The 14,501-nt window shown below is 45.1% G+C and overlaps 1 protein-coding gene across 12 annotated transcripts in view; it reads right to left on the bottom strand.

Annotated features, from left to right (window-relative positions):
• Window positions 1–2,112: 2,112 nt before the first annotated feature.
• LOC101965481 (microtubule cross-linking factor 1) overlaps window positions 2,113–14,501 on the bottom strand; it is a 126,432-nt gene continuing 114,043 nt past the window's right edge. For 7 of the 12 annotated variants that reach the window (XM_078030388.1, XM_078030395.1, XM_078030389.1 and 4 more), the window contains 3 exons: window positions 13,896–13,927; window positions 9,265–10,804; window positions 2,113–4,080 (listed from right to left, as the gene is read on the bottom strand). In XM_078030388.1, the coding sequence (XP_077886514.1) occupies window positions 3,886–4,080; window positions 9,265–10,804; window positions 13,896–13,927 (1,767 nt within the window). In that variant the 3' untranslated portion in view covers window positions 2,113–3,885. Of the gene's footprint in view, window positions 4,081–4,951; window positions 5,063–6,686; window positions 6,744–7,793; window positions 7,947–9,264; window positions 10,805–13,895; window positions 13,928–14,501 lie in introns of those variants that run through there. The other 5 variants (XM_078030393.1, XM_078030396.1, XM_078030397.1 and 2 more) reach the window with 3 other exon arrangements.

Here is a 14,501-nt window from a genome sequence, read left to right as displayed (position 1 = left end):
CAGTTTTATATCATGTGTATGGTACCACAATTGAAAGCAATGAATGAGGAATAGGAAAATGGTAGTTCTGCTTTTCAGCCACTTTTTGATAAATATGTAGAACTCTGTCAAGCCTGTCTAGGGATCTAATGTACAACACAAAAACAATAGTACTGTGTTGCATTTAGAATGTTTGCTAAGAGTAGATTTTAGGTGCTCTTGCCACAAAAGAAAGGGAGTAACTATGTGAGATGATGGATATGTTAAGTTACTTTAAACATAGATTAATTTTAAAAATAAAATTAGGTATTTTAAAATCTCATAGGTTGTTCCACAGAAAGAAAAAAAAGGTGAAACAAATAGATTTACTAATAATTAGAATTATGATATACAAAAATATTTTTTTAAAATAGACTCATAATACTCAAAACCTTAGTATAACAAATTACCTTCTGGTAAGCAGAAGCAAGGAGAGAATGGAATGTGACACCCCCCCACACACACCCAATGACTGAAGTTTCAGGGCTGTGGCTGTTTGAGGAATCTGCTGCACCTTTCCTTAGGACATAAAAGCAACTGGCCCATGAATAGCAGCTCCTGGAGACAGGAACAGACACTTCCTGTGGGCTGTTCCCTGTAGGCAGCTGCTCTGCCTTTGCAGCCACGTAGGACCCAAGGAGCTGTCTCAGCATTTATCTGGACGGGGCAGTGGAAAATGATTTCATCTTACTGTCTTGCCTTGCTTTAGAAAGTTGGAGTGGCTTCACAATACAGACTCAAGAATTCTTGTCCAATAATTAGAAATTCCAAAGCAGTTCTCAAGGTACTGTGTGCCTGTTGTGGCTCTGGTCACACAAAGTTCTGCAACCAGCCCAATTAGTGTGTGTGTCACTGCCTCATGTGACCGTGCTTATTAATGCCTCCCTCCAAGTTGAAATGCTGCTTATCCAAACCCTACTGTACTTGAAATTTCTACCATACCATTTTTGCATTTCTTTTGTTTTGCCTGGGAATTTTATCTCCTCCAACCAGATGGCAAGATCTGGTGGCTATAGTTTGATCCCACACATGGTGGGGATCAAAAATCAAATTTGAAGGGTTCCCACTACCTTCCAGGCATGTTCTCCCCTCTATTCAGATAGCATCTCACTTTCCTTCACTGGGTCAACCTGACACTGTAATTGAATCAAAGCCAGACATGTGACTTTCTCTAGACCAATGAGGATCATCAGCCTTGGGCTTTTGCTAGAGCTCCTGTAAGAGATCTCCTTTCCCCAGAAATTCCCAGATGAATAGGAGCTGTTAGGGTTCACTATTGTTGGAATGCTTCTCTAACAATAAAAATCACACAGCAGAGTCAGAAGACTGACTAGAATCCTGGTGGCATAGTTTGAGGCTCGGTTATGAGAACCAATAACTTCCTTCCTAGTTGGTTGGTTCTTCCAACTAAAAGAAGGTTGATGCATCTGGAGCATTTACCACGGGCACCTCTCCCCTCCCCACCCCACACACATGGTGGGGATCAAATCTAGGACCTCATGATAAGCAAGTAAGTGCTCTACTAAACTATATCCTCTGTCCCTACAAAACTAACCAATTTTTAATAGGTGGTTTGTAGCTATGTCTAGAATGATTAAGTGAAATATGTCTTTTGCATTAAAAGTGGTAAAATGTGTAACATTTACCAATGGAACCATTTTCAAAAGTACAACTCAGTGGCATCAAGTATATTCACATTGCTGGGCAACATTCACCACTATCATTTCCAGTACTTTTTTGTCATCCCAAACTGAAATTCTATACCTATTACACACAAACCCCCCATTCCCTCCTGCTCTCAACCCCTAGTATCCACTATTCTATTTTCTTCTCTATGAATCTGACTATACTCTAGGAACTCATATAAGTGGAATCATACAAGAATTGTCAAAATCTTTGTGACTTGGCTTACTTCACTTGGCATTATGTTTTCAGGGTTCATTAATGCTGTAGCAGGTGCCAGAATTTCCTTCCTTTCCAAGGTTGAATAATATTCCACTGTGTATATATAACTACATTTTATTTGTCCATTCACCTAATGATGGGCTGTTTCCACCTTATTCATAATCTTCATGAATAATGCTGCAATGAACATTGATGTACAAGTATCTGAGTTTATTTCAATTTGTGGGGGTGGGGTATACACTCAGTAGGGGAATAGCTGGATCATCTGGTCATTCTGGTTTGGTGAGAAGCTGCCATCTGCCTTGTGCAGTGGCTGGACCATTTACTTTCGCACCAACAGTACAGGAGGGCTCCCATTTCTCCAATATGCTCAAACATTTGTTTTTTGAAAGTATATGCTTAAAGGTGGAACTGTAGACATGCTGGGAATAGGACTTACTCCACTTGTTCATGTACATAAGGAAACTGTTGGGTTAATGAAACGTTGAAGTCAGAAGCTGTGGCTGGAATAGTTCTCTTTGGACTTACAGGCAGCACACTCCTTTGTAATCCCCTGTGCTAACCTCTAACTGATACCACCAGCTTGGGCTACGTCTCACTGCCAGAGAGGGAACTGCCTCTCCTGGAGCTACTGGCACACCGTCTTTCCTGAGTGGAGGGGACAGAGGCCTGCCACACTTGACTTGCAGGTAACCTTTTCCTCAAATTCCCATCCTCTTCCCAGTTTTGGCTTTTGCAATGAGAATAAAGACATTCCTTTACCTAGGGACCCTCCCAGAGTCCTGCATAACTGCAATGTGATCATGTGCAAGGGTGCATCCCAGTAAGATGTATGACCAGCTGTTTCCTCTTTGCACAAGCCCCTCCCCACCATCCCCCTGGCTACAGAAAACTTTCCATTGGAGTTCTCAGGAAGACATGGAGGGCATGTGAAACCTGAGACCTGAGAGCACACTGCCATCTCAAAAAGGCTTTTATTTCTACTTCATCATGGTCTCAGACAGACACAGAGGCACCACCATTTGTCTCAATTTGGTATCCTCATGATTTTGCAGTGTTTTCCTTAAACAAGAAAATTCTGAGTGAACTCTGTACATTGCCGGTTAATCTTTTAACAATAATTTTAAAATGGTGCTGTTATCTCATCAATGCAAGGGGACCAACAATAATAGTACAGTACAAGGAACTTCACAATTACAGTGGGCCAGACAGACACACACTTAGGTGAGGGAGAGGACAGCAGCATATGTACATGCACCCGAAGACGTGCACTCGGGCAGACTAATATGTGGACTATACAGAGAATTTTCTACGCCCGTCTGAGGATTCTGTGCCTTCTCAAAAACATTGACCTGCATCCCTCCAGTTTCCGGAACATCTGTCTTGTCTACTGGTTCCATGGCTTTTTTCACTACAAAAAGTTCACTGAATCAGACAGTCTGAAGCATTTTTAAAAATTCCTAAAAAATTGTTAACATTGACAAAATAAAATTAACTTAAAACACTCTAAGTTCAACATGGAGATAAACCCAACCAAAACAGAACAGTGCAAATTTAACAGAGAGGCAGTCAGGATTGAGAGCAAGGGTGTTCAGAATCTCTTAAAATGTACATTTTTTTTTTAAAACTTTTATATTTTTATATCTATTTATACCATATTTACCTGTTTTTCTTTTTTTTAATATACTGTGTGTAAAAAAGATGGAGACAAAAATAGTTTTCTGAGCTATGAAAAAAATTAAGTTATTACAGGCACATTTGCTGTTTCATTCTAGAAACATCTCAGTTTCACAGGTTTGGACATTCAGCAGCTGTGTGTTTTTTTTTTTTTAAAAAAAAAAAAAAACATTCTTTGACCTTGAGAAAACTAGATCTCTCCTTTGGGGCAGAGTTTGGTTGTGAAGATGGTGTGGCTATGCAAATTACAGTGAATTATTCTGTGATAATCCATGCAAGCTTGCATCACGGGTGTGGCATTTCCTCCAGGGGATCCTCATCACCGTGTTCCTCCAAGGAGGTCTGGTCTCCGGATGGCTGAGACTGTGAGGCAGTGGGAGAAGGTGTTGCCCAACGGGATGGAGGACGACGGTTTGCTGGTCTCTCGGGCCTGGAGAAGCAGGGCTCTAGGGATGGCGCTAGCACAGGGCAAGGCAGTTCCTTCAGAACCGAGAAAGGGGAGACAGCATTACTGAGGTCAGCAGTTTCATAGTGGATAATTCCCCCCCCCTCTTCCCAACAGTCTTAAGCTACATGGAAGAGACCATGGACGACTTCTGAACAGGAATGAATATTCTGCTCATGGAAAATAATTTGAAATGATCGGTGAAAGAACTCAAGCAGGGGAAATCAGTGATGTGAATGGGAAGATACCAGATTAGGAATGAAATGGCAAAGCTGTGAGATGGGCCTGTTTTCAGAGCCCCTCCAGAATTGGGCTAGGACATGCAGAAGACCAAGGAGAGCAACTGTACATACCCCGGCAGAATCCCACTAAGCTGACCCCACCATTGGCCTTCTTTAATGAACGATTTAGGTATAGATCTACTGGGGGCCCAGGAAGAGAACTATGCTTTCAGCCCACCAGATTAACAGTAAGACTTGTCTTGAAACAAGCTCTGCTACTGTTTATTCCAAGTTGATTGGCAGTGGGCAAAACAAACTCCCACGACATGGAAAAAATGCTGCCGGCAGAAATTTTAATTGAGTTCTCGTTGTCTTTAATGACTCTTAAATGTAGCAGCATTTTTACAAATTGGTATCAGAGTGCACTTGTGATTTTGTGTTCCAGGCACCCTGATGTTCTGAGAACTGATCATACAAGACACGCTCAACCTTGATGCAAATCACCTCTAAACCTTATTCTCAAGGTACTTTTTGTTTGTTTTTAAAGAATGTTGAGCTACTTGTCTGTAGCGTGCAATGTTAAAGAAAAAGGATACCCAATCTTGGAAGTTGCTGAAATACAGAAATGTAAACAGCTATGGTATGAGGAAACAGTGATACAGCAGGGAACCCAAGTGACACTCACAGCAAGCCGAGAGGTGAATTACTTCAATGGAAGGCACAGGAAGGATGACACAGAACAAGGATCCACAAAGAAAGTCAGCAAGGGACTTGGATTTAAAGACGTGACAAGCAACTAAAAAGACCAGAATGACAGATTAGCCATGGGAGTAGGGGAACAGCAACAGGGGAAAGACAGATGGTTGTGCTGAATGGGTAGGCAATGCCACTCGGGAGAAGACGGAACACGTGGAGGATGTGTGGAGTTGGCCAGTGAGGATGGCTCGGCCCAAGGACAGTGTGGGACCCACAGATTCCCTGGTGGGATCAGCACAAAAGGAACATTAACACCGGAGATCACTTCTTCAGGGTCCCTGCCTACTATGTGGCTGGCACCTTATAAGACATAGAAAGGGCCTTCATGGGCAACGCACTTATGACAATGGGACCATGACAAGCAGACTGTCCTCTCTGCTGGCACACCACTGGTGCCTCTGAGATAAAAAGTAAGCCAGGATGCCATGTGCTTACCGAGCCCACCTGGGCCCACATGCTTGATACTGGGGGACACATGGTTTGGAAAATCTGCTGCAGTTCTTCTCTGCTTGCACGGTTCTGAGAGTAGTGAGTGTTGTGTCGTTGTATACTGTGCATACATCTGTTGTGTGTGCTGCATGTTGGTAAAGCTGCTGCTGTAGCTGTATTTAGCCCCTTTTCCCATCTGACTGTTGCTGAACAAAAATGGGCTCTTCTTAGACCATGATGCACCACCTCTTCAGTGGCATCTGCTTATAAAGGAAGAAATGTGTGTGACCATGAGGTCTTCCTTACTTACACACCAGCACTTACAAGCAAGCAATGTTTCCTTTTCCTCCAAAGCCACCATGATGGCCACATAGACCTCTGTCCTGTGATGCTGCCCTAGAAGCATCCATCTTGTAAATGACTTTCTCATGTACTTTGTCATTTTTTTTCCCCAGGGACTAGTTTTTACCTCTGATAGCTGACTATAGTTTGGTACTCCACAGTTTAGATTTAGGCCAGTGGATGAGGTAGGTGGGTATCCATATGCTCAAGTAAAATCAGAGTATGTTTTCTCACATGCTTTGCTTAATTCAGGTCTCAAAGGCCATTTTGAGACAGGTAGAGCAGGGATAGCTTGGTTGTTTTATTTATTCAACAAGTATTTATCAAGCACTTACTCTGTCACCCATTATCTCATCTGAAGGACAAAATACATTTGAGGTTATTCCTTCTGGTAGGACTGTTTGAAAATAAAAGAAAAGTCCCAGCACATTATGGTCCCACCTCATTCCAGCATATGGTAACACACATGCTCAACCAAAACACCAGTGAGCAGGGAGGGCAGGAGCTGGTGGTCAGGGCTACAGAACTAACAGAGGCTGGATTCAAAGATCTCCTCAGGCAAGAGTCTTGTGGCTGAGATGTCCCCTCCTGACCAGTGGCTCTCTCCTATGAAAGCATGTTGGCTACACAAAGAGAGGAGAAGTCTCAGCAGAACCTCTATAACTCAACAACCTCTCTTGACATTAAGCAGTCAACCCTAGAACGGGGTGAATGGGGCATCTGAGATTCCTAGGCTGTGCCTGGAAATGAGCTGGCCCACATGATCCTGGGGTTAGCATGGAGCAGATGCCCCCCACCCCATGATGATGAGTGTCAGACATCAACCACGTGTTACACAAATTACACACACGACTCTCTGGAGACAGTTGGGAACTGAGGAAGAAGGCACTTACAGCGTGAGGCAGGCAGGGCTAGAGTCCCCATGGGGCAGTTAGTAAGACAGTTTGGTTCTAGACAGACAAAGAAGAGAAAGGCAAGTAGGTTTGAAAGTACGTTTCAAACAGAACAGTAAAAGTCAATGAGCACAGTGGAAGAGGGGCAAAGTTCCTGCCTGTGGACAGCCACCAGGATGGAATTGAGGTCCCCCACATTCACTCAGAGATGGGGTTGGGGAAGTAGCAGCAGCACTTCGACACAGGCTGTCCCCTGCCAAGTGCTACGGAGAGAAGAACCCACCAAAGAGCCTTGGACCTCCCTTCTGGTTTCCAGGCTCCCTGAGCGACCCATGAGCATTTGGCAAACAGAAGTGGAAGTGGCCCGGCTGTTGTGCTGGAAATGATAGAGGCCACTACACAGTTGGGTCTGTTCTGGTCACAACTGTGCTAAGTCATGTCCCTCCCATTTTCTACTCCAAGATCATTGGTTCTCTTCACACCGGAACTCCCCCTCCCAGCTTCTCTTTGCATTGTTGAGCTGATGGCCATGGCTTCAAGAGAAGAAGAAGACTATGTCACCTGTGGGATGAGTGGGAAGCAAGAACGGACACATCCTGCTGCCCGAGTCACCCCTGTGTCTAGATGTCTGAGTGTGTGTTCAGGAAAGATTCCATAGCAGGGTGCTCAGAGTGGGCTGGGAAATCAGAATGAAAACCTAGAGCTACTACATAATCCATGGAGAGAAGGGAAGGGATTGCCACTGCTCCTAATATGTTACGTCAATTCAAACAGAAAAATTCTACCAGAATCTAGAACCAAGCAAACTTGTAACAGAAAAGGAAAAAAAAGCCCAGGGCATCAAAGTGCTGCCCAGTCTCCACACAGGTTCTGAGTCCTGGAAATGCTGAAATGCTCCCATTAAATCACCTTGGTTGGTGGCAAACACACTAAGGAAGAGAAAATCTAGTTGCAGGGTTCACAGGGGACAAAGGAGGACAATTTTGCACTGACATAACCACTTGCATGCCACAATGCTGTGATTCTGTCTTTAAACCTCTTTATGTTACCACAGATTGCTTGCAGCATTCAGTGTTAGTAAATCAAAGCATTTTTTTTTTTGGTGCCTGAAAATTAATTTCTGTTTATTTTCTAATACAAGTAGAAACTACAGACAAAGCCAGTTAACAATGCTTTGAGCCCATTTCTCCGGAGCCCTGAGAAGGCAAGGTATTCACATATAATGACCCTCCCAAGCCTCAAGTGCTTACCTGAGGGCTCCTGAAGGTTTGAGGAAAGAGAAGATCAAAGAAGACATTATTTGTCACCCAAGAACAGTCAAACAGAGGGTGTAAACAACTTTATCCCAAGACTCAAACCTTTGGACCAGTAGGCCACATACTATTACTAGCTGTATAAGGCTGAACCATTTCTGTAGGTCATTGGCAATTGTACAGGTTTGGTCCTATTTTAGATTTAAACTCTATATTTTGTGTTAATATTCCTTGGTGGGTTGGGCTGGGATCTACCCATTTTTTTCCCCAGGGGAAATGTAAGGCAGGCGATCCCAGAAACAAACCTTCCTTCTATTCTCTCCCATGAAGCCAGGCTGCCTGGTGGTGGCCAGAAAGCAGTGGGGCGGCCCAGGAGCATATGGCTGTCCTCCCTAACCCCTCTTACTGTTGTGAGAGACAGGGGCCTAGAGAAGGCTAGTATGGCATGTGCGTAGCTTGGCTCCTGGTGACTTAGGAACACTGGCAAGTATCACACATACACATGGCCACCTGCGGGGCAGCACTGTCCTTTCAGTCTGCATAAACCATAAAATCAGCATCAACACTATAGTCACCATCAGCATTATCATATTATTTGCTTCATTTTGCTCATTCTTGGTATGGAAATGGGAATTATTTTTTATAGTGATATGATGCAAAAATACCACCTGGGCACATGTATCAGAACAGAATTCGGGGTTGATTGATTTCTAAGTGATTTTGAGGGGGGACAATCATCATCATCATATTGTACTAAGGCAGATATTTTGATCTTATCCTGATTTTATTGCTAGAGGGGTTCACAGACACAAAGGGGTGATTTGTGAGATGCCAGACTGCTGTTCTGTACTGGAGTCAGCCAGGGAATCCAAATATTGTTCTTGTAGTTCCTGATAGAAGATGTGCTCATGTCCACGTGGCTCAAAAGCCCTCCAATTCACCTTTCACATTGCCACATACAAATATCTGTAGCATGTAAAAGTTCTGAGACACAGATACACACACACAATTCAATTTTCACCCATGACATGCACAAAGAGGGCAAACTATGACCCGGGTGCAAAGCCCAGGTAAACAGGTAAGAAAAATCACTTAAAGGATGAAATCGGAACCAAACTATGTCCTTGATGATTTTGAAAAGAGTAAGATGAGATTTTCTTTAAGAAATTGCTTGGGGTCTGTGTTTTCATACTCCTTAACCCTCAACCCATTTCCCCAGTTCACAATCATTGACATTGATTCCTGAAATCACTGTCCCAAATCCATCCCAGATTCCCATGTGCCTGGCAGCTAAATGGAAGAGCAGGAAACACTTCATTCTTTACCTCCATGGACCCTGGTTCAGCCGTGACTGCTTCTCCTACGTGGTTGTCGCTGGTCAGACTTGGGGGGCCGTGAGTGGCCTGCCTCCTTTCTTCCTTTAAGGCATGCTCCAACAGCTTCTTGTTGAGGATCCGGGCCACACTCTCAGCGAGCGTATAGCCAGGGGGAGCGGATAAGTCCTGCCTCACCGGTGTGCCCTCTCCCCCTTCTTCCCTGCACGTCTCTGTGCCTGTCCCAAGGGGGCTGGGTGACCTTCCTCGGGAACTGGTTCCTGTTTCTTGGCCTGGGCCCAGCTCTGGTCTGGGTTCTGCAGAGCGAGACCTACTCCCAGCCCGTGCCCCCTTCTGGAAGGGGTCCTGTACCACAGGGCTGTGGTCGATGATGTTGAAGAGGCTGGAGAGACCATCGTTGATGGTGGTGTGCACGGGGCTCTCCCTAGTGGTGGTGGAACGGGCCCACGCTGACTCACTGTACCCTTTCTGGGCCACCCCTGGTGAGTTCCTGCTATTTGGCTGGTCGGCTTTGGGAAGGGGCTTCCTCTGCAGCTTGGGAGAACCATACTTTGGAGAGCAGCAGGTACGCTCAAACTTGGCCTGTACCTTCTCTATGGCGGGGGCCACCTGCCTGTTCCTCAGGCTACGGGAAGGAGAGGACACAGGTGTGGCACCACCCCCAGCCTTTGGTGTGAGACACTTATGGGGACTGCTGGTGACACCGCTATTACGAAGGGCTTCAGTCTGTAGGCCCACACTAATGGTCTGGACAGTCTGTGTCCCTGTTGTCCGGGACCCATTGGTCTGGCAGGCCATGTCCTTGACTTGTGGCTCAGTGGGACCAGAGCAGATGGCATTCCTGACAGAGAAGGCTACCTCCTTCATGTCATCACTCATGTTCTTGGACATATCCAGGCTGTGCAATGGGGAGGCAAACCCCAGGGAGGTGCAGAGAGCCCCCTCCACATAGTCTCGGGTGTGTCTAGAGGAGGCACAGGGCCACCTGCTGAGCACAGATTCTGGATGACCCCCCTTGACATCTCCCAGGCCCCCTCTGACTCTGCTCGTGGGAAAGGGGCCCTCGGGTTCCAGTCGGCTCCTGCTTTCTCCGCCTGTCATGATGCTCTCAACCCTGCGGACAGCAGGTGGGCTGTGAAGCACGCGCACCCCTGCTTGTTCAGTGAGGATGTGGCTCCGCAGTGGTTGCTTCTGGCAGTGCTCTGGGCTGGTCATGGTATCTGTGGTCATGGTGACACTCGTGGTCAGGTACCAGGAGGAATCAGAGAAAGGCTCTGCATTGGCCTCATGCCCTGCCCGCACCCCCTCGGTCCTGTCTGTCCAGAGGTCCGGAGGCCTCTCTGTCCCAGTCCTGGAGGGTGTGTAGTCCCAGCTCTTGCTGTTGAACTCTTCAATGTAGCGGAAATCATCAGGAGACAGGGGTGGGGTGACATCTTCTTTGCTACTGGCAGATGGCAGGCCCTTCTCAGGCAGGAAAGGGGAGACATCCATCAGGCGCTGGAATTCAGACATGGAGGACACAGATACCGCCCTGGGAAAGGTAGGAAAGCAGAGGATGTCAGAAACCCACCAGAGAGGCCCTGATGTCCCACAGCAGCTGTGCTCTGGCTACGTGAGCTGTGCTCATGAAGGCATCCGCCTCCACCTACACAGAACACATTTGCTGCTTGGCGGATTCTGCTCCTGAACTCATCCTTTGAGGGTTTTCTGGACTTTTTTTGTGGCTCTGGAATCATTCCTTTAACTTCACGTTGGTCAGAATTTAATACAGCCAACCCTCAATTACCACAATCACAGCTGAACTCCAGACTGCTGCTTGGCCTCTCTTTTCATGGGGAAGTGCCTTGAGTGACACCCCTACTGCGACTTACTAAGGTCCAGCATCAGCAGACACTCATCCTGTGAAGATGAGCACCTCATGTTCTCTATCTTCAATAAGCTAAAGGTACATGGTGGAGAGAGACCACAACAGAATCATTACATTCTGAAGTCTCTCTTCAACTAACCAGCCTTGTCCTCTATTGGCTGCAAGGACCAACAATCTCCAAAGGCCACTTGGAAGACATAGGAAAAGGGAGGGAAGTAGAAACCATAGGATTGCCACACAGTGTCCAAGTACTATTTCAAACAAGGATTCACCTGGCCCTGCCCAAATTCACCCAGCAGGGCTCAATTCTCCCCTTCTCTCTGCGCTCCCTTCTTTATGGCCAGTCTTTTTTGGGTATGTGTTTGTGCTCCCCCTTTATATCCTAAATAAGAGAAAATCTCCCTCAGATACATGAGTTTTTGGCAAGTGGTTGGCTGACAGATGTGGCTTGGGTGTAGACTCCTGGATATGTTGGCACTTCCATTCCACATATTTCAACCTGACATGAATTCACAGACTGCCTCCGATAGGCAGAGGTGCTGGGATGCCAGGAGATTGGGCAGCTTGCTCACCCATCAGGTCAGGAAGGAGGCTGGGGGGCTGGCTACATTTACCTATGCAGGCAACAGGATCTCTGTGGCCTGGAAATCCTCCAGTTGGGGTGAGGGGAGGAGGTGAGGCAAATGAAGAATCATTGTCTATACAACTGGACCTGCTTCTCTTGGGTCCCCTCACCTCCTCAAATAGAGGCTCTTATCTCACTTCTAGATCAGCACAGGTCCTGATGCAGGGGTCCTAGATTGAGTGCATAGGTTACGCCTCTACAGGACAAGGCCAGAACTGAGTTGCGCTTTGAGCAAGTTGTGTACTGTATGACTAGTGCACAGTACCATCAATGTCACCTATGGGGGTGGTGGCTTGATGCCTCTGGGTCTTAGCCAAATGCAGTGAAACAGAAATGATAAAGAGAAAGAAGTGGCACTGAATTTAGCAGTGGCCAAACACACAAAATAACTATAAAACCAGGATGTACTTGGAACATGTGTAGGCATTTGCAGGCACATAGAAGAAAGAATGGAGGAGACCACCACATGGTTAGCAGCAAGAGGTAAAAGTGGGTGGAGGGAGGGCACATTTGTTATTTATTTATTTATTTTTATTTATTTCTTACATACATGACAATTTTTCGTAACTCTGTATATAAAGTATATTCATGCCAAATTATGCCATTATACATGAGCTCTCATTTTTTGCATACAATTCTTAATACACCTTTATACCACAATTTATCATATCTCTGTTTGTATATAAGGTATGTTGATACCAAATTCACATCTTCATACATGTATTTTGTATAGTCTCCTTCCACCTTCCTAGCTATTCCCCTTCTCCCTCCCTTCACATTTGTCTTTTTAACTTTGGACATTTTGATACTGTTTAATTTACCACAAGCATGAATTGTTTTTGAAACTCACAGAAACAAGCAAGATGATGATGATAATGATTATTAATTATTTTGCAGTCCTGGGGATTGAACCCAGGTCCTTACACACGCTAGGCAATTGCTCTACCTCTGGGATACACCCTAACCCTTATTATTTTTTTTTGGGGGGGGGGGTCTTGCTAAATTGCCCAGGCTGGCTTTGAACTTAAAATCCTCCTAATTCAGCTTCCCAGTAAAAATAAGTTTTTTTGAAACAACTGTATAGCACAGAGAGTAAACAGAAAGATCAGTGGCTTGGTGGGTAAAAGAGAGTGGCTCTAGCCCTGACCTGGGCACTGACAAGGATGCTGCCATGAATAGGTAAAGTAGGTAGGTACAATGACAGCTAAACTTCGACCACTGCTTCTCCTGTGCACTGCTTTGTTTCATGTGTATTAACACAAGTAAGCTGCAAAATCTAAAGAACTCTTATTCACAAATAAGGAAACTGAGGCACACAGAGTTAGGAAACCTACCCAAGATTACAGGGCTAGTGAAGGCAGTAGCTTGCCATCTGCCAGTAGCAATGGCACTAGTGCCTAAACTCTCAAATGCTGCCCTGTACTGCCCAAGGAAGACAAGACAAGATAGTGAAGGACAGAAACATGCCCTGGGCAACTCTTGTGTGCTGCATGGATCTGACAGTGCAAAAAGAAAGAAGACAGTCATCCACAGACTCCAAGTTCATGAGAAAATCAAGGATGGGAAGAACCCAAAATGGCAAATTGCCTGAGAACAAAATTTATGTAGTGGAAACAATATGTATTCATCTATAAAGAAAAACCAGAGCAAATAAAAACAGGGAGGGGGGAAAACTGGTATATAACTAACACCAACAACATCAACCACTATATATTTTCTTCGGGGATTATTGCCAGGAGAACATTTTTAACAAGCCCTCCTGGAACTCTAAATATATAGTGTATAAAATGTCTCATATATCAAGAGGAGGCTTTCCAAACTTCTCACAAGGAGAGTTTTCCATGGATTTTTCAAAACCACTGAACACACACACACTTCTTTTTATATGCAATACAGCTATAACTGGAAAGTCCTTACCATAAAAAGAATACACGTGTGAAGATGGCATATCTAGCCTTTTTTGTTGCTCATCCTCAAAAATCACATATTCATGAAACAAATAATACAAAATCAACGACTTAAATGTGGAGTCCTTTTGAAGATTGGTAACAGACTACATCAACAAGATAGAATCTGGAGCCCGAGAGATTTTTATTTCGGCAATCTATTATTTCTATCAATCTTACTTACCTTTGAAGATTTCCCTTGTGATTTTCTTCTTCCTGTAAAGAAGAAATAAGTTCATCTGAATCAGTTAATTTTGGTTGCTTCAGTTCCTCAACTGTGCTTAAGTGACTTGTTTTGCTCCGCTCCCTTGGGGAGGCACCATTTAAAACACACTGGGGCCAAACTCTGGTCAGGAGCACTACTGCCCTAAGTCCTTTGAAGTAATAAAAGCAGAGTCGACAGCATGATGAGAGGGTTGGAGCGTCCACAGTGCAGGGAGGAGCCCATGTGAGCTTGAAAAACTGGCTATAAACCCATCATGAAGGAAGTGGCTTGCTCCTATGCCTCCTCAGAAGACCTCCCCAACTGCATAAACTTCAAAGTCAGCTCTTGGAATGACCTGAATAAGTCTCAGTATGAGAGAAGGGGTGGAGGAGCGGGGAGGAGAGGGGAAAGACAGAGGATGACACAATGAGATAGGACATCCAGCTCCTATCTTGCTATGGCAATTGGTGTAACATTCTTAGGCTTGGTCACTTGCTTGGTTTTAAACATTCTCAGGATCAGAAATGAATTTACAGTGACTTCCCCTTAAGAAGACCGAAAGCTGTGCTAGTAGAGACCCAGCTG

The sequence above is a fragment of the Ictidomys tridecemlineatus genome, chromosome 13 (genome assembly GCF_052094955.1).
Source record: "Ictidomys tridecemlineatus isolate mIctTri1 chromosome 13, mIctTri1.hap1, whole genome shotgun sequence".
NCBI lineage: Eukaryota > Metazoa > Chordata > Mammalia > Rodentia > Sciuridae > Ictidomys > Ictidomys tridecemlineatus.
Note: the sequence above shows the minus strand (reverse complement) of the source record. Positions and strands in the feature narration are given on the sequence as shown.